We start from the raw sequence: 16,132 nt of genomic DNA, 5'->3' as shown, positions 1-16,132 counted from the left end.
CCCCAGAGGTCCGTTCTGGCAAAAACGATACGTTCCACGCGTGTAAAGTCTCAAGAAAGACAAAGAGTAACGACATGGAGAGAAAAGTGTAATAGAATCGAAAAAAAGGACGTTCGGATATCGAGCTGGGGACAGGGGGAGGAGCCACGTGTGTATGAAAATTATGCCCGTTTTATCTGGGGGTAGAGTCAGCAAATGTGTGCGAGAAAAAAAAGTATATATATTGCTCAAGTATTAACATACCATCTTTCCTTTCAAACTCCAGCCCGCGGTGTGCCAACCGCGCTCGTCATTGCCGTGCTAAGGCCGCCCTGAACACTGCTTCCATCATCATAATCTTGCCATTCTGGATACTCTGCCGTCACCTCCTTCAGCTTGTCGAGCGCAGTCTGCTCAATGAGATTGGCATCCGCAAACAGCAGTGATGTGTCCTCGTTGTAGGTCCGGCAGTTATTGCATAGCAAGCCCAGATCTTGACGGAACTGCTTGACAGACTGGTACTCCTTCTTGTTGATCTTCTTCTCAATCTGCTTCATGCAGATGGGATTCTTGATCAGTTGGTAGTAGTCTGGATAATCCCATTTGTCTGGTAGCTCAATGAAGGGGTCGATGATGCCACGATTTGGAATGTTGGGATCTGATGACTCTTCTTCGAGATCATTAAGCGCTTCGTAGACGACGTTAACAATCTTTTGAAGAGATGCTCGCTGATCAGGCTGCAACATGTCTTTGCTAGGCGCTGGTCGTCCGCGTTTCCGTGGTGTGGGTTCAACGTCGAGTGAGGCTTCATCTGCTTTGCGCTTCTCGGCTTTTGGCTTACGGCCTCGCTTCTTGGGTGCAGGCTCCTCGGAGCTGGCGCGTGATGGTGCTGGCGACTCCTCATCGCCCCGTCCACCCTTGTTCCTACCCCGTTTGGCCATCTTCGCCTCCTTGCGGGCAATAGCTGCTTCTATTGAATCATCGTCGTTGTCAACAGCCTCCAGCCACTGCTCTTCCGTCAGACCGTCGTCATACTTGACCCGTGTACGCTCTCGAGCACCACGGCCAGCAGGCGTGTCATCCTTTTCGTCGACGATGGGTGCCTCTTCGTTCAGGTAGATATCCGGCAGTTCGCTCTCGCCGATCAAACGACCTAGAGGCTTACCAGGACCGTAAGGATCCTCGGCAATACGCTTTCGGTCCATTTCCTGGAATATCGCCAACTCATCCTCGTGTCGCATCATGATCTGATTCAGGTCGTCATCGTCCATTTCCTCTTGTTCGAGGCTTTCGGCTGCTTCAGCAGATTCCAACATGATACGCAACATGGCGTCTCGCTCGTCATCTTTAGACTTGTTGTCGAATTTACCAGCTTGAATGACCTTGCCATCCATGTCCAACTTGTAGTTGGCTCGCTCGAGAATCTTCTCTTCTACCGAGTTGGATGTAATCAGACGTAGAATGCGAACCTCGTTCTTCTGACCGATACGATGGGCACGATCTTGCGCTTGCAAATCCTGGTGAGGATTCCAATCTGAGTCGTAAATGATGACGGTGTCAGCAGTCTGAAGATTGAGACCGAGACCACCAGCACGCGTGGAGAGAAGGAAACAGAAGTAGGGCGAATCAGGCGCGTTGAACAGTCTCAGCAAGTCCGAACGATCGTCTGCTTTTGTCGCACCATCCAACCGCAGATACTGCATGCCCCTAAGCCGTAGGTAATCCTCCATGATGTTCATGATCTGCGTCATCTGGAAGAACATGAGAACACGATGACCAGTAGCCTGGAACTTGGGCAAGATTCGATCCAAAAGCTCGAATTTACCAGCCGAACGCCACAGGAGATCATTAGTACCCTTTGTGGGGTTCATGACATCCTCAACCTCTTCAAAGACGAAAGGATGGTTGCAGAGCTTTCGCAGTTGCATGAGCATATTGCTCAAACCACGCATACCAGTCTTTCCACCTTTGCCATCGCTGACCATGAGGCGGTTGTGAGTGACGAGTTGCTTGTACAGCTTCGCTTGGAGAGTGGAGAAGTTGCACTTGATCACACGTTCGGTCTTGTCCGGGAGGTCCTTCTCGACATCGCGCTTCAGACGTCGGAGCAAGAAAGGCCTAAGAACCTTGTGCAGACGACGAATAACGAGCAACTGCTCTTCTTCAGTGAGCTCCATCTTATCTTGACCTCCGGTGTTCGCAAATGGCGTGTTGAACCACTCGTCGAACGACGTAGCCGACTTGAAAATGGTAGGCAGAACGAAGTTAAGCATAGCCCAAAGTTCCGTCAGGTTGTTCTGCAGGGGCGTACCTGTCAGAATGAGTCGATACCGCGTTGAATAGTATTGTGTGATGGTCATGCTGAGCTTGGAACCAGCGTTCTTCATACGGTGACCTTCGTCGACAATCATGTGAACCCACTTGATCTTGCTAAGAATCGGTCTGTCCTTGATGATAAACTCGTAAGTAGTGAGCAGGACCTGGAACTGACCCCAACGGATCTGTTGCTGATACTGCTTTCGCGCGTTTGGAGGACCCTTATACACGATCTTGCTAACGCTTGGCGCCCACTTCTCAAACTCGTTGGTCCAGTTGGTAAGCGTACTCAAGGGGACAATGACTAGGTAAGGTCCAGGTTGTCGCTTCTTCTCGATCAGGTATGTGATCAAACTGATTGTCTGAATAGTTTTTCCGAGACCCATTTCGTCTGCAAGAATACCGTTCAAGTTGTTGTTGTACAGAGATATCATCCACTGCAGACCCTTGAGTTGGTATTCCTTGAGTGTACCTCCGACAAGGTTGGTGGCCTGTTCAGTGACCTCCTCCTTGATGCGATGAGCAATCTCATAGTAGTCGGTCTTTCTCTTGCCCGGTCGGTCTTCGTCATCGGATTCCTCACTGCTGCTCTCCTCCTCAGGCTCGTATGAGTTGTTTGCAGATCGCTGCTGCGCCTTGACGGAGTTGGCAAGCTGCTTCAAGAATCCATCGGTCTGCTTGAGAAGGTGTGAAATACGAGTATCCTTGGCTTGGCCCAAGAGCTTGAGGTAAGTCTCTTCGTCGTTGGACTTGAGTGCCTGCAGACGTTGCTTGGCCGTTCGCTCGATACGCTTCTGTTCTTCCTTCTCGATGTTCTGGTGTGTCGAAACCATAGTACGGCCGAGCTTCTGCAGACGCATTCGCTGAGCTGCGCCAGATTCTTGCAGCTCGGTGCGATGCTTCCGGATGGCATCGATGAACTCGTGGTGCTTCTTTTTTTCCTTGGTCTCGCGCGCATCGCGTTGCTGCTTCTCGAGCTTCTCGGTGAGACGGGCTTCGCGCATCGATTGCTTCTTGAGACGGCGGTAAACGGTTCGGTTCGCAGTCATGGCAAGGTTGTCTGCGTGAATCATTTGCTGGGCGATTTCTCTCCGCAGTTTGCGTTGCTTCTCGAGCAGGTTCAGTTTCTTCTGCTCAATAACAAGAGCCAACTTGACCTTTCCGTCATCTTCAGGAGTGTCGGTCTTGCTGGTATCCCACGAGCCGATGTTTGCGTGCATCTTCTCCAGTTCTGCTTTTCTCGCCGTAAGGCGGTTGTAGAGAAGGATCTCACGCTCCTTGCGCAATTCTTCCATGCTCTGCTGTACAGCGTTGATGTCGACACCTTGTGGCATGATTGTCGCAAGGTAAGGTCGGTTCTTGCGCTGTGTGTGGGAGATGTAGTTGACGTCTCGGAAGACTTCACTACTCCAGGGGTCGATGAAAGTATCCGGAAGACGAGGCAGAGTACGAGTCTCTTGCACAGCGCCGCCCACGGCACTTGAGGTGCTGCCGGCACGAGTCGCGTTGTCGAGCATCTGAGAAGCAGCTGCCACAGCCTCGGCAGCATTCTGAGGTTTCTTTGCCTGGTGGTGGCCAAAGATTTGTTGCTGCATATTTGAAGGCAGAGGGAGACCCTTGGAGAGGTGTTTGAAGGCTCCAATCTGAGCACGTAGCATCAGAAGCTGGTCTTTGGACAGTGCCATTGAGGAATTGTTGGCCGATGTGGGTGTCTGCCCATCGACTGAAGGAGCCTGTCCTCCAGCAGTTGCAATCTGCATTGTAGACGTTGGTCCGGTCGAGGCTGGCGTAGATACGGCAGGTTTGCCGTCAACAGGCGCAACTGGCTTTGCACCATTGAGCATGCCCGTGGCAGCGCCGTTTTGTAGCACAGCCTGTGGATCCACCTGGCCTTGCTGACGCTGTTGCATCTGCTGTTGTCGGAGCATCTTCTGTTGCTGCTGATACTGGTTCTGCTTCTGAACCATTGTAAGGAGGTTGCGCGCCTTGATGAACTCGGGATTGGACTCGGAGACGCCTTGTTGTTTCATCGCAGTATAGCGCTAGAGACGGTGTTAGCAAAGCCGGCATGCGGGTGAGAGTGAGTGTGAGAGCGTGATGGGTGGTGGCACTCGAGCTGTCGCGGGCCAAGTACGTACCTGGAAAACATGCTGAATCTGCTCGCGGGTGATGTTTGCCGGGAGCTGGCCCTGGCCGGGCATCTCTGGGTTAGTCTGGACTGAAGCCATGGTGGGCTGTAGTCGCGGTGTTTGTACAAATGCGCAATCGAGGATTGATGACAAGATGTCAAGTCTGAGACGCGGTCGCCGCACGTGGTCTGGGCGCCGGAGCTCGCGCAAGTATGAGGGAACGACAGTCGAGGGGTGTGTTGTGGCGCGTGTAGCGGTGTTCTATGACATTATCGGGGGGAGTGGTGGTGGCAGAAGCCCTCTTGAGGATGAGGCCGATGAGAGACTCTCGGGAGTCCGCCCGTCGCAGAGTCGCGTCGTTCCAGGAGGCTGAAGCGGAGCGCGCAATTTGCGAGTGGCGGGTGGCAGGGGCGCAGGCGCACTCGAAAAGGGTCAGAGACCGCAGTACGCGTCAGGAACAGCGTGTTGCGGGGATGGAGAGATGCGGGCGCAAGTCTTGGTGATATCGGGATGGGTGGTGAACGTCTGCGAGGTCTCTCTAGCCTGAGCGTTTGTCCGCGCGCAAAGGGAGTTAGCGGCTTGGCGGGGTCATGTGATGAGGATGCCAGTGGGTGTGGCGGCCGTAGGGAGGTGATGTCGTCGCTGCGACTCTTCGACTTGATCTCAATCGCCCTGTTCACGCTCACGCTCACTGCACGTCGGGATTGTGGGGTTGAAGACAAACAACGCGCTTGACGTGGGCTAGTGCCGAAATGAGCCACCGCTTCGGAGGCGCAAGGAACGAGTGGAGTGCCACGTCCACGACCCCTCCAAACTTGTTACCACGGCCCAGCCAAACATCAAACTCGTCGTTCCACCCTCCGCTAATCTGGTGGTAGGAGCATATCTACTCACAGGGGCCCTTGCATGCTTCCTGCGCGCTCTCGTCCTCTATCGCGCTCCTCATAGTCACTTCACTGGCCAGATGGGCCTTGGTGGTGAGATTTCAAAATTTGCCCTGCGCGACAGCGTGACATACCATGTGCATCACTGTCTATTCCTTCATCGAAATACATCGTCTGAGCATACAAAAACACGACTTTTGATTTTTTTTTTGATACCCTTTCGCTCCTCTGTCGTCAGGTGGCGTTCGCCAAGAAATGCTGCTTATCCCACGCTCCCGATATTGCAGCTGACCAGGCTTTCGGCGCCCAGTATTTGGCTGTGGGGAAGAATGCTATTAACTTTGCGCGAATGGCCATTAAATTCTGAATTGGTCTACATGAATACATTCACATCCCCAACCCCGGCCATTTGAGTTCCCATCCATGCATCTTATGTGAGCGTAGGTGCAGTCCAGTCGATGTATGTCGCAACATCGGCACCAGACGGGCCCTTTTCGATATTAGTATTGGCACTCTGGTTTAACAGAAATTTGCTTATAAAGGCAGTCAGATCAGCCTGCTGGTTGGACGGAAACTGGCAGTGGTTGTGGTTGCCAAAGCCTGTGAAGCCCATGTTGTCCGGTACACCAAGAGCCTTGTAGATGAGGCGACCAGCCTTCATGCAAGCCGTTGTCGCAACCGGGCCCAGCCAATCGATTTCGTTCTCTATAACAAGCAGGCCGCGAGGAGCAACCATACCTGCAAGCTGATGGTGGTCGGTAGCGAGTGTGTTGGACCGTGTACTAAATGCATTGAATCTGGGAGAGAACCAAACATTCTCGGTAACAATCTGACTAGAAGTCTGGATGTTCTTGCCCTTAGCCTTCTCCGAGTCAGAAATGCGCCAACAGGCAGCACCGCCAGATCCGGATTCTTGGGGTAGCCCGAGAGCAATACGGTCAACGAGGGCGGCGGCAACAAATGCACCCTTGCCGTTCCGGGAGCATCCAGTAACCCCGACGCGCTTGGGGTCAATGCCGGCGCCAGGAGTTGCCTCGAGAGCATCTATGATACGATCGACGCCCCAGGCCCAGGCAGTAAGAGCCCCTGCGCTGTGGCTGGAGCCGTATAGATCATAAAACTTGCCTTTTCCACGACTGCTTTGGCTCTGCTGCTGAGCGATCTCATCGTTGTTGAAGGTGATGGTAGCAACCTGGCTGGGAATTGGGATACTGGCAGCGCCATAGGCGATGATGGCTGGAAATGGACCACTCCCACTAGGTTTCTTGATCGAGACAGAGAACGAGACAGATTTTCCGCCCTCACTTGATGTGATAGAGAGTGATGATCCCGAGAAGCTAGCAGTGACAGTTGAAGGCTTCTTGGGAAAATCACCAAGCTCTTGGTTCTGCAAGGCAGCGCTGACTTCTTTGTTCTTGCACGCAAAGTCTTCTTTGGTAACAACAGACCTTCCGTCGAAGAACTTGAAGGGATTCGGTAGTTTGGAGTTGGCGGTGCTAGGAAAAGTCGATGGGACAGTGCATGTTGCCCCTTGGCGTTGCTGAAGCAGAGGCGTCGCAAGGACGGTACTAGAAAGGAGTGAGAGGGCAATTGAGTACTTCATACTGAATTTTTAGGGTGCTCAAAACAGTTTTTTTCTGATCGCAGGCATTTTCGAGAGTCTCTGTCTTATATATTGACTATTCGCTCCACAAACACTCCACATCCCCGCAGGAAGTTGACGATCTTAAATGAAGCGATAGAAATGAGCAGATCATGCAGGATTAATACGATGTAATTAAGGATACACGTCTCGTTGCCTGTCAGCGGCGATTCTTACTGTCGCGTAAATGCGGAACCGTGGTAGATGACATAGGGGGAAGCTGGGGTGCGAGTCGTGCAGGATTCTGTCTCTTGAATGATGGAAAAACCAATAACGCCCTCTATATTTGGAGTCTTCCATTGGAATATAAAAGCTCCTTTGAGCCGCGAGGGGGCAGGCTTGCACTTTAGCATCCTTGGCCAACAGTTTTCCCGAAAAGGAGGTGTCTCCACTTGACATGTTTTCAGATGCGGGTATTGAAGACCTATGTAGGTAGCATGCATTGTGCATGATGCCCTTCCAGGATTTAGAAATGGGGTATCATCATAGAATGGCGCTTCATTGGGTGTAAGATGTAACAGGCACTCTACCGACCCTGGCTCGCCTCGAAGAGGTGATGGATATTATGACGCCGGTTCTCCATGACCTTGTGGGGTGCGGTGGGGCATTTGATGAAGTGCCGTTTAGCCTGTCTGTCACCTTACGATTCTTCCGGCAGTATACGATCAGTATTCTGAATACTCTTTTGAAGCTTTTGATGCTGTTTTGAAGATGCCTAGAGATGGGCCAGGTCAGTAGATAGTATGTATATCGTATGTTACATGGTGCCTTGTTTAAACCTTGATGGTATCTGATGCAGCGTTGTCAGTGTGTACAATATCAAACAATATGGCAATATGGACATGTGAAAATACTGCGGGTTATTTTTTTTTGAATACTTGCTCACTAGCATGACAAGTGTTGATTGCAGAACATGTTGAAGGAGGAAAGAAGGGTCGAAAGGTGAGAGATAGCCAGTCCGTCGCGCTTACCAATTCTAGTGCTAGTGGGATGCTGGACTTCGGCACCCCTCTCACGTTCAATCGGATGTCTCAGGCCGGTACATTGAGAGCCGTACACGAACAAATGAAGCTGAGTTATTATAAGATGAAGCCCTGGCTTCTCATGGGAAACTTCCCAGAAAAGTTGCCAGCGATTTGCCTAGTCAGCATTGAGGGGAAAGAGAAGGAAGCATACGGTGCACTCTGACTGGATAGATCGAAGCCTGGCTTACCAAGCTGCCCCGCCCTCATTGGCTGGCAACCACCATTCTGTGTATATCTACATATGCTGGCGAAGTGGTGTTTTCTCCACTCAACAGAACAAGTCCAGAGTCAACCAAAATGACGGGCGAGCGACAGGCAGCAGATGCTATTCGATTTTACGATTCGAAATCGTGGGATTACGACGCGACATGGCATAACGACTTTACCAGACGGTTCATATCCTATCTGGATATACAACACGGGCAGCATGTACTAGACCTGGCATGTGGAACTGGACTCCTTACTTTTCGCGAAGCAGAGGCTGTGGGGCCACAAGGTCACGTTGTAGGAGTCGATGTCACACCTAGTATGCTTGCGGTCGCCACGCATCGAAAGACGCAAGGGGGAGATAAATATGCAAATACTACCTTTCTCAAGGGCGACGTGTTACACTTGGATGAGACGGAAGAATTAAAGGGGAAGCAATTTGACGTCATCACGGTAGCTTCTGCGCTTGTCTTGTTTCCTGACCCCAAGGCTGCTATGGAGCACTGGACGGAGTTTCTGAAGCCTGGGGGTGTCATGGCAGTAGATGCGACGCACCCGAGGAATTTAGTGTCAGGCATGGTTCTCGAGAGGGTGGCGCGCAGACTGCAGTTGCCGATCCCCTATAACCGCTCATGGAGCAAATCAGAGGACACTCTGCGGAAGACAATGGAGTCAGCTGGCCTAGAGGTGGAGCAGGTGTTTACAGTCGAAAACCAAGCCGGGTACGGCCGACGCTCGTATGAAATGGAGCAATGGGACGACTTCTTTGTCGAGAACGTAATTGTCAAGGACGTTGCCAGGACGTTTGCGAGCAACGACATCAGGAGAAAAGCACAAGGGATTTACAAAGAAGAGTGGGAGAAACTAGCAATAGACGGCAAGGTCGAAGAGGTGGACTCGGTGTTTCTGGGTATAGCGCGGAGACGTAAGTAAAACCCATGCAGCTGCACTTGAGCCAATGGCGAACTGACGCGACACTGAAGCTGCCGACGGATCTCGATATGTTGCACAAACAATTAAAGACGATGTCGTATTCTCAGGCGGATGCCGGTGCGGCGGGGTACAATACACATCGAGCGCGGCGCCTTCAGGCATCACCATCTGCCACTGCCGAGCGTGCCAGCAACTGTCGGGCTCCGGATTTCTCGCCTTTACACGAGTACCGTTGAAAGAGGTTAGGTTCAATCAGGCGAGCACACGCACGAGTCTCCAACTTTCTAGCGCTGCCGAACGAACCTTTTGCTCGGGGTGTGGGGCACCGATATCCATGACATACCCTTCAGACCCTGAAGGGCTCGGTCTGTGCATGGCCACGGTCGATCTGGAAAGCCTAAAGACAGAGACGACGCCAAAGGTGATCAAGCACATTTTTCTGCGGGAGAAGGCGCCGTGGGTGGTGCTGCCAGAAGACGGGACCGAGCGTTGGGGCACTTCAGAGGTCGCACACTATCTGAGCCAGAAGTCGTAGAGCCGCATGTGTGTACTGCACACACAGCCAGCGAGGCAGATGGCGGTAAGGGAGACGGGGAGGGATGGTGGAGTAGCTGCGCCAAGCGGGACTGGATGGATCGATGATGAACCCCTACTACTGCGGTGCAGCTACGGAGTGTAGGCATGTTGAGCAAGCCGAATGCAATAGAAGTTGTTTTGGTGTTTGCGAGAGGATGCTACAGGCCGGGTCTGAGGAGGCCAGCAGCTGCTGTCACAGAAATGTTTCCCTGGAGAAGAATGTTTCCAAACACGCGCTGTGTGCCATTGGCCGGCGACGCGTTGAAACCGAACGGCGGGCCAGGGCATGGAGGGAACCGGCAGCGGGCAAAGGCAGATAATGACAAAGACGGCGGCCCTGGAGAGAACCGCAGAGTTTGAAGGCGGCTGCAGCGTGACTGGCGCGGCGCGGTGCATCCAGGGCGCGCGATTGGTGCGAAGCGTGTATCGCAGGTGGGTAAGCCTTGTATACGTGTTGCGGTGTGCGAGCATGACGGGGCGGGCTAGCCGTCCCAGCCTCACAAAATGCGACTCCCGGCCACCTTAGTTTTCCTGCCCCTCGAAACATTTGTACGCTGCACAAAATCCTCGCCTGCTTTCTTTTCAAAACCCTGATTCCCAATTCCCTCTGCTTTTGGTGCGACTGTGTCTGTAGCGACTCGGCGCCGCTGTCCTCCTGCACCAGCTGTTGAGCCCTTGTACCCCACCCACCACCGTCCCCCATTGCTCCTTCATCGGCCCTATCCGCCGCCCATCGCTCGGGCTGCCCGCTGCCCTCACGCCCTCACGCCCGTTCCCCTCAGGCGACGAGTCGAGGCAGTGTTTCACAGCAGCACGCGTATAGCCCTCGCTGCCGATCCGGACCATCTGCCGTCGTTGCAAATCTCCCTTTCCCCAAACAACTAGTCGCTCCAGTGGGCCGCCGATATGAGCCGCAATTCATCGCATGACCGGGACCTGCAACAGCCCTCACACCCTCCCTACGCTGCTCAGGGCCCGCAACGCGCTGCTATACAAGTGCAGCCCTACCATTCTCGCAAGCACTCGGCTCCCCTGCCTGAGCATGACGCTCGCGCTTTTGACGACGTCGACATTACCGGACTTCAGCCACCCCCCTCTGCTCTAACGCCCACTTCCCCCACCGCGTACGACCCACATGCGCCCTGCCCACTCGACGACTTCCCCAGGTCAGGCCGTAGCAGTCACCAGCGCACGCTGACCGGCACCGTATTCGAAAACCTTAACCGCGCCGCTACTACGATCCAGCAGCATACCTCACGCGCCTCTTCGCCCTCAAAGTCCCTGGCCAGTTTTATGCCCTCAAGGGGAACTGTTGAATCCAGCGCCAGCCAGCCCAAGATCAGGGCTATCCAGAATTGGTTCAGTGGCTCTTCGCCCTCTAGCAAGGCCAGCACCTCGCAGCACGACGATTACTCAGACTCGGAGTCGGCATCAGGAGAAGAGTACGACTCGGAATCAGAGTCAGAGTCAGAAGTGGAAGAGGAGAGGGGCAACATGATGGCCAATATCTTCACTCGCGGCTCTTCCCTTACGAGGGGCGCTTCTGAGAGTCCCCAGCCCTCTAGCGCTATGCCGGCGCAGACCAAGGCACCAAGTCAGCCGACCGCGAGCAGCAAGTTCGCCTGGTTGCTCAAGACACAAAAGAGCGCTACAGTCCCTCCCCCACAACCGTCACCCACATACCACAACCCCGATGATGAGCTGCTGAATCTCAACATCTCGCAAGCTCTTTTCCCCCATGGCCCTGCCGACCCTCTTGCTGCATCGTCCTTCCACGACCTCCTCACCAATGCCGAAGCGCTACTCTCACGCTATCAGACTGCCTACCGCAAACTCTCTACTGCTCTGGTAGATGCGCACTCGGAACAGAGCGCACAGGAAGACGAGCTCGATGAGGCCGAGACACGTGCCCGCCACCTCAAGATGCAACTTGAGACCATGGCAAGGCGAGCCGACGAGCAGGACGAGCAGATGCGATCGCTCATGGAGGACCTTGCGTTTGAGCGAAGAGCAAGGCAAGAAGAAGAGGCAGCCCGCAAGCGGAATTTGGCGCTCATCAGGGGTTCGGCCCAGTGTGAGCATGCTTCGTGCCACGACACTGCTGTCAGACGGCACAACCGCATTTCTGGGTCCGGACTCAGCGTCGATTCTGGCTTCGAGTCGGAAACAGAAAACGACGGAGCAAGCGTCACGTCAGGAAACTGCTTGAGCCCAACCGCCACCGACCGTTCCTCGATGCTCGACAACGACTCTCATGTTAGCACAACCAAGGGCAAGAAGCCTGCGTCGCTACAACAGAAAACCACGCAAGAAAAGATTGACATTAACCGGGGAGGATGGGGATGCTCAAATTGTGAAGGCGGTGCACAATCCTCTGTATGGGGCCGTCTGGCCAAGGAGCGAGAGGAGAACCGCACGCTAAGACTTCGAGTCGAGACGCTCGAGGAGGCTGTCGACGGTGCCCTCAACGCCGTCACTGGCGCTTGGGGAATGTAAATAGTATGTGTCTAGTACAATTTTTGTGGAAAGGCACTGGCGTATGGCGAACTGTGCTTTTACTTGCCGTCTTTGGCTTTGTTCTTCGCTTCGCAATATTTATGCACTTGAGCTTTGGATGGAACGGAATACCACTTTTGCACAGCGGTGCTGTGTTGCGAGCATGTATGTATGTACTCTAGGGATTTGTTTTTGTGAAGATATATTTTTCTTCACAGTCAATGTAGTAGAGCCTTGGTCAGTGTAAGGTGATGCCAGATTTGCACAAAATAATTGAGTACGCGAAACACTTCCGATATTTATCCAGTCACTTGTATACCAGTATAGAGTGGTCATTGATATACATTCATCCCTTTTATCCATTACAGTTATTCATTTCTCGTACAATATATTCCTCAACCGTTACCTCATCGCAGAAAATGCTAGAACAGGAGGAGATATAAAATTATTCCATCACTTTTACAACCAATCCTCAGCCTCAAAGCTTACCATCGCAACAATCCTTAGTCACCAGAACCGAGGAGTTGTTCTTAGTATTTGGCACATCAATCGCAGGGTTGCGGTCGAAAAAGTCACTTGGCTTGTAGTGAATCTCGTAAACCTCAACGGGCATAACGGGCCAATCTTCGACACTGTTCACATGTTAGCACATCTCCTTTTGGGGAAAAAAAAGCCCGATCCACCAGATTACAAATATCCGGTGGATAAGTAAAAGGAAAGGGGAATACGTACCGAGGGTTATGTGTCAAACCGAAGACATTCCAAAGGACCAAATCCTCCTCGACAACATCGTCCTTGCGAGCAGCCATGTCGTGCACACCGCCTACATCAAGCTGACTCTGCATGGTAAAGGGACCTGCAGCAAACAGCTCGTCATCGCGGTACTTGGTAACCCACAAGTGGTGCTGGGTAAACAGCGCACGTTTCGATTGGATACTACCAGGAGCCGCGAGCAGCTTCTGGGTCGGTAGCGGCGCAAACTTGTAGCCAACATTGTTTCCAGACTTGGGGTTCTTCTTGTAGGGGTTAATGATCTTGAAGACGCGGTTGTCGGCGGTGTTTGAGTCGAGACCGGTGGACTTGTCGACGATGGTCTTGCGGATCTCGTACCAGTTGCCGTTGGGGTTTGTCTCCTTGTTCCAGGGCGCAGTGTGGGATTCCTCGTAGACGAGGGTGTTCTTGTGGCCGTCGATGGCTGGGTCGACGCGGACGGCGAAGATGTGCTGGTGGTTTTGGGCGAGGATGCCGTTGGAGACAACGTTGCCGTAGTTGGAGGTCTTGCCTGGGTCGATGTTGACGACAGAGACGATGCCCGTGGCGCGGGTCTCGATGGTGATGCCGCCGGCGTTGTCGAGCTTGTAGGCGAAGATGTATTCGTAGTTGGCGAGGGTGATGATGAATTGGACGACGAGCTCGCGCTTGCGGGTTACGACGGCGCGGCCAGTTCGCCAGTTGGTGTGCTTCCAGCCGATACCGTTGTCTTGCTCGTGCAGACAGATGACGTTGGGGTGGTCCACGGGCTCACCCTCTTTGTTGATGATAGTGGCGTCAAAGTACTTGATGACACCCAGGCAGTCACAGCCGAGAGAAAGGTTGTTGGCGCAGTTTCCGGCACCTCCGTCACCAAAGTCAAAGGCTTGCTTGCGATGGTAGCCTGGACGAGCATCGGCGTAGGGCACAGTCATCTCGCTGATGCTCATGCGGTACATGATGCTTCGTCCATCGTAGTGGACGTCATGAAGAACTGCTCCCTCACGGGGGGTGAAGGATACCCTAAAGCGCCACTTTTGCCATTCAACGAGTGATTCATCAGTAACTCTAAATGAAGGACCGTCGGGTTGTACGATGTTGATGGGCTTGACATCCTGTCGGAGTCCACCAGCAACCATCTCGGGAACATACTCGGCCGGCTCACAGTGGTCCAGGACACGTGGAGAGCAAGTCTGACCCGTCAGGCCGTCTTCCTTTCCACCCGTAGCCAAGCGGTCGACACGGACAATCTTCTTTGTTGCTGCGTCCATGATGGGGATAATAGGCACTGGGTATGAGTAGAAGTTGGAGTCTGGGTTTCCGTTCCTCATATCTTGAGCAAAGCAGAGACCTTGGAAGTATCTGGTCTTCTCGAATTCGGGGTCAACTGGACCGTGTGGCCTAGCGCAATTAGCATGTAGTCGAAGAGAAGGGTAAAAGGTATTCTTACCATGGCTCAACAATCAGCTCAAATCCTTCAGGTAGTTGGAACTCAGCCACAGCCTTTTGGAACAAATCGCTCTCCTTGCATGCTTGAACAAGATCAGCGAATTCCCACAAGGCCAGACTGGACTGGATATCCTTTGGAAAAGACTGGTGTCGGACTCTCTTCTTTTGCTCAACATCAACGACTGACTCGTTGTACTGAGGAATCTTATCAGATCCAATCACATCGTACTGGACCTTTGCCAATCGTGGCGGTCGTTTGGTGGCCGCAGAATGACCTGGCTTGGCAGCATGTTCAAGTTCGAGAAATTGCTTCATTGCCTCTTTGTTTGGTTCTTGGATGAAGATTTCCCGAAAGTTGATGAGAGAGTCTTTGTAGAGTGAGCGGATGACATCGCGAGCGATGCGTATCTCATCTGGAGAGATGCTCTTGAAGGGGTGAGGCGCCATGATGGTTGACGATCTATGAATTTACGAAAAAAGGAATTGGTCTACCTTGCCAATACAAGAGGAGGTAGAGGAAAGATGGTAGATGAGAAACTAAAAATTCACCCAACACACAGGCTATCCTTCCCTTTTATCATCGCATATTTCAGTCTATACATGGATCATACATTCCGCGGTTGTCTACCGCGACAGGCGGGGTCTCGACTAGTAGTATCCGCTATCGTGGGTTAGGAGGAATCGCATGGACCTCCTGCAAGCAGTTTAGTGCGTGGGTTATCGAAAGCATATCGCAGCAACACCCGGCTCGGTAACTTTTTTCATACAAATGGAATTGTTATCTTTTGCCTAACTACGGATCTAGACGTTTACCAAGCGTGCTGATTTATAAGTTGGGTGCGATATGCCAATGTGCGGGGAGAGCGTATGTTTCGGTGGACGGAAGCATACCGCGGTGGGATCCGCACTTTGGTTCCCCTGCAGCGCGGTACATCGCCGCTTCCGGCATGCCAACACTTGAGAGATCCTTAGCGACAAGGGTATCACTCAGACCATAGCTGCGTCGGATGACTTTACCTCGAATTCGGACCGCCGATTCCTTACCGCCTATCTTTTGTTTGATATTAAACGCTTATCATGTAAGAGGCCAGAGCGACAAAAAAGATAGTGTAAGACTGGTCAGACTCGCCATTCCGGACATCCGCCGACTCTGCCAATGATGACTACATGAGTCCTCTTAGGAATGGTTTTGTGGCAGCACATGTTCTATCCATGCAGCAGGTCTATTATCACAGAGCGGGAAGAGCGAGGCTACGGTTATTTGCAGATGTTGTGTCTGCGTTGTACAGCTCACCGCATTGAGCCACGATAGAGCTACTAACGCTGATCCGGTGAAATACAAGAAGAGAGTCGAGCTGCTTAGGCTTGGGTGCTTCGTCCATCCTTGTAATCTAAGACATTTTGTGACCACGTTGCTTACTAGCCCGTACAAGCGGCCCTACGTTCGTTCTTAGTGCGCAATGGTAGTCTCGACTCGAGAGACTGTCTCGCATCGAGCCTTACCATTTGCAGCTAGAGTCTGGGGTTGAACCAGCCTCACGCGAGGTGCATACCCTGAAAAATATAACATGTCTAAGCCCTCGAACTTTCATCAAAGGAAGTACCAGCTTCTATTACCTTGATATCCCTAGCATCGGTGGTTTAGTGGTAAAATTAGCCGTTGCCATCTCTCCTCGAGAACAGTTTCGGCTAGCCCCGGGTTCGATTCCCGGCCGATGCAATATTTCTTTTTCATTGTTTTTGATT

General features: G+C 52.6%; 8 protein-coding genes across 8 annotated transcripts; 3 read left to right on the top strand and 5 right to left on the bottom strand.

Annotated features, from left to right (window-relative positions):
- Positions 1-254: 254 nt before the first annotated feature.
- On the bottom strand, positions 255-4,523 carry COCVIDRAFT_29718 (hypothetical protein; the record flags this gene model as incomplete). Its single annotated transcript, XM_014697543.1, has 2 exons — positions 255-4,337; positions 4,434-4,523. The coding sequence occupies 2 exons, from the start codon at positions 4,521-4,523 to the stop codon at positions 255-257; spliced, it is 4,173 nt and encodes a 1,390-aa protein (XP_014553029.1).
- Positions 4,524-5,738: 1,215 nt separating this feature from the next.
- COCVIDRAFT_108743 (carbohydrate esterase family 15 protein) lies at positions 5,739-6,911 on the bottom strand (the record flags this gene model as incomplete). Its single annotated transcript, XM_014697542.1, has 1 exon — positions 5,739-6,911. The coding sequence occupies one exon, from the start codon at positions 6,909-6,911 to the stop codon at positions 5,739-5,741; it is 1,173 nt and encodes a 390-aa protein (XP_014553028.1).
- Positions 6,912-7,085: 174 nt separating this feature from the next.
- On the bottom strand, positions 7,086-7,400 carry COCVIDRAFT_108788 (hypothetical protein; the record flags this gene model as incomplete). Its single annotated transcript, XM_014697541.1, has 1 exon — positions 7,086-7,400. One exon carries the CDS (start codon positions 7,398-7,400, stop codon positions 7,086-7,088), a length of 315 nt encoding a protein of 104 aa, XP_014553027.1.
- A 444-nt stretch (positions 7,401-7,844) lies between these two features.
- COCVIDRAFT_108749 (hypothetical protein) lies at positions 7,845-8,138 on the top strand (the record flags this gene model as incomplete). Its single annotated transcript, XM_014697540.1, has 1 exon — positions 7,845-8,138. A coding segment is annotated over one exon (294 nt), but the record flags the coding sequence as incomplete, so codon positions are not given.
- A 134-nt stretch (positions 8,139-8,272) lies between these two features.
- Positions 8,273-9,650, top strand: COCVIDRAFT_108772 (hypothetical protein; the record flags this gene model as incomplete). The annotated part of the gene is made up of 2 exons (XM_014697539.1): positions 8,273-9,107; positions 9,166-9,650. The coding sequence occupies 2 exons, from the start codon at positions 8,273-8,275 to the stop codon at positions 9,648-9,650; spliced, it is 1,320 nt and encodes a 439-aa protein (XP_014553025.1).
- Positions 9,651-10,188: 538 nt separating this feature from the next.
- COCVIDRAFT_108736 (hypothetical protein) lies at positions 10,189-10,380 on the bottom strand (the record flags this gene model as incomplete). Its single annotated transcript, XM_014697538.1, has 1 exon — positions 10,189-10,380. A coding segment is annotated over one exon (192 nt), but the record flags the coding sequence as incomplete, so codon positions are not given.
- A 217-nt stretch (positions 10,381-10,597) lies between these two features.
- On the top strand, positions 10,598-12,187 carry COCVIDRAFT_108789 (hypothetical protein; the record flags this gene model as incomplete). Its single annotated transcript, XM_014697537.1, has 1 exon — positions 10,598-12,187. One exon carries the CDS (start codon positions 10,598-10,600, stop codon positions 12,185-12,187), a length of 1,590 nt encoding a protein of 529 aa, XP_014553023.1.
- A 478-nt stretch (positions 12,188-12,665) lies between these two features.
- Positions 12,666-14,833, bottom strand: COCVIDRAFT_29714 (hypothetical protein; the record flags this gene model as incomplete). The annotated part of the gene is made up of 3 exons (XM_014697536.1): positions 12,666-12,819; positions 12,920-14,338; positions 14,388-14,833. 3 exons carry the CDS (start codon positions 14,831-14,833, stop codon positions 12,666-12,668), a joined length of 2,019 nt encoding a protein of 672 aa, XP_014553022.1.
- Positions 14,834-16,132: the final 1,299 nt, after the last annotated feature.

The sequence above is a fragment of the Bipolaris victoriae genome, assembly GCF_000527765.1.
Source record: "Bipolaris victoriae FI3 unplaced genomic scaffold scaffold_96, whole genome shotgun sequence".
NCBI classification, from domain to species: domain Eukaryota; kingdom Fungi; phylum Ascomycota; class Dothideomycetes; order Pleosporales; family Pleosporaceae; genus Bipolaris; species Bipolaris victoriae.
The sequence above is the reverse complement of the archived record's forward strand: the minus strand, read 5'-3'. Positions and strand labels throughout refer to the sequence as shown.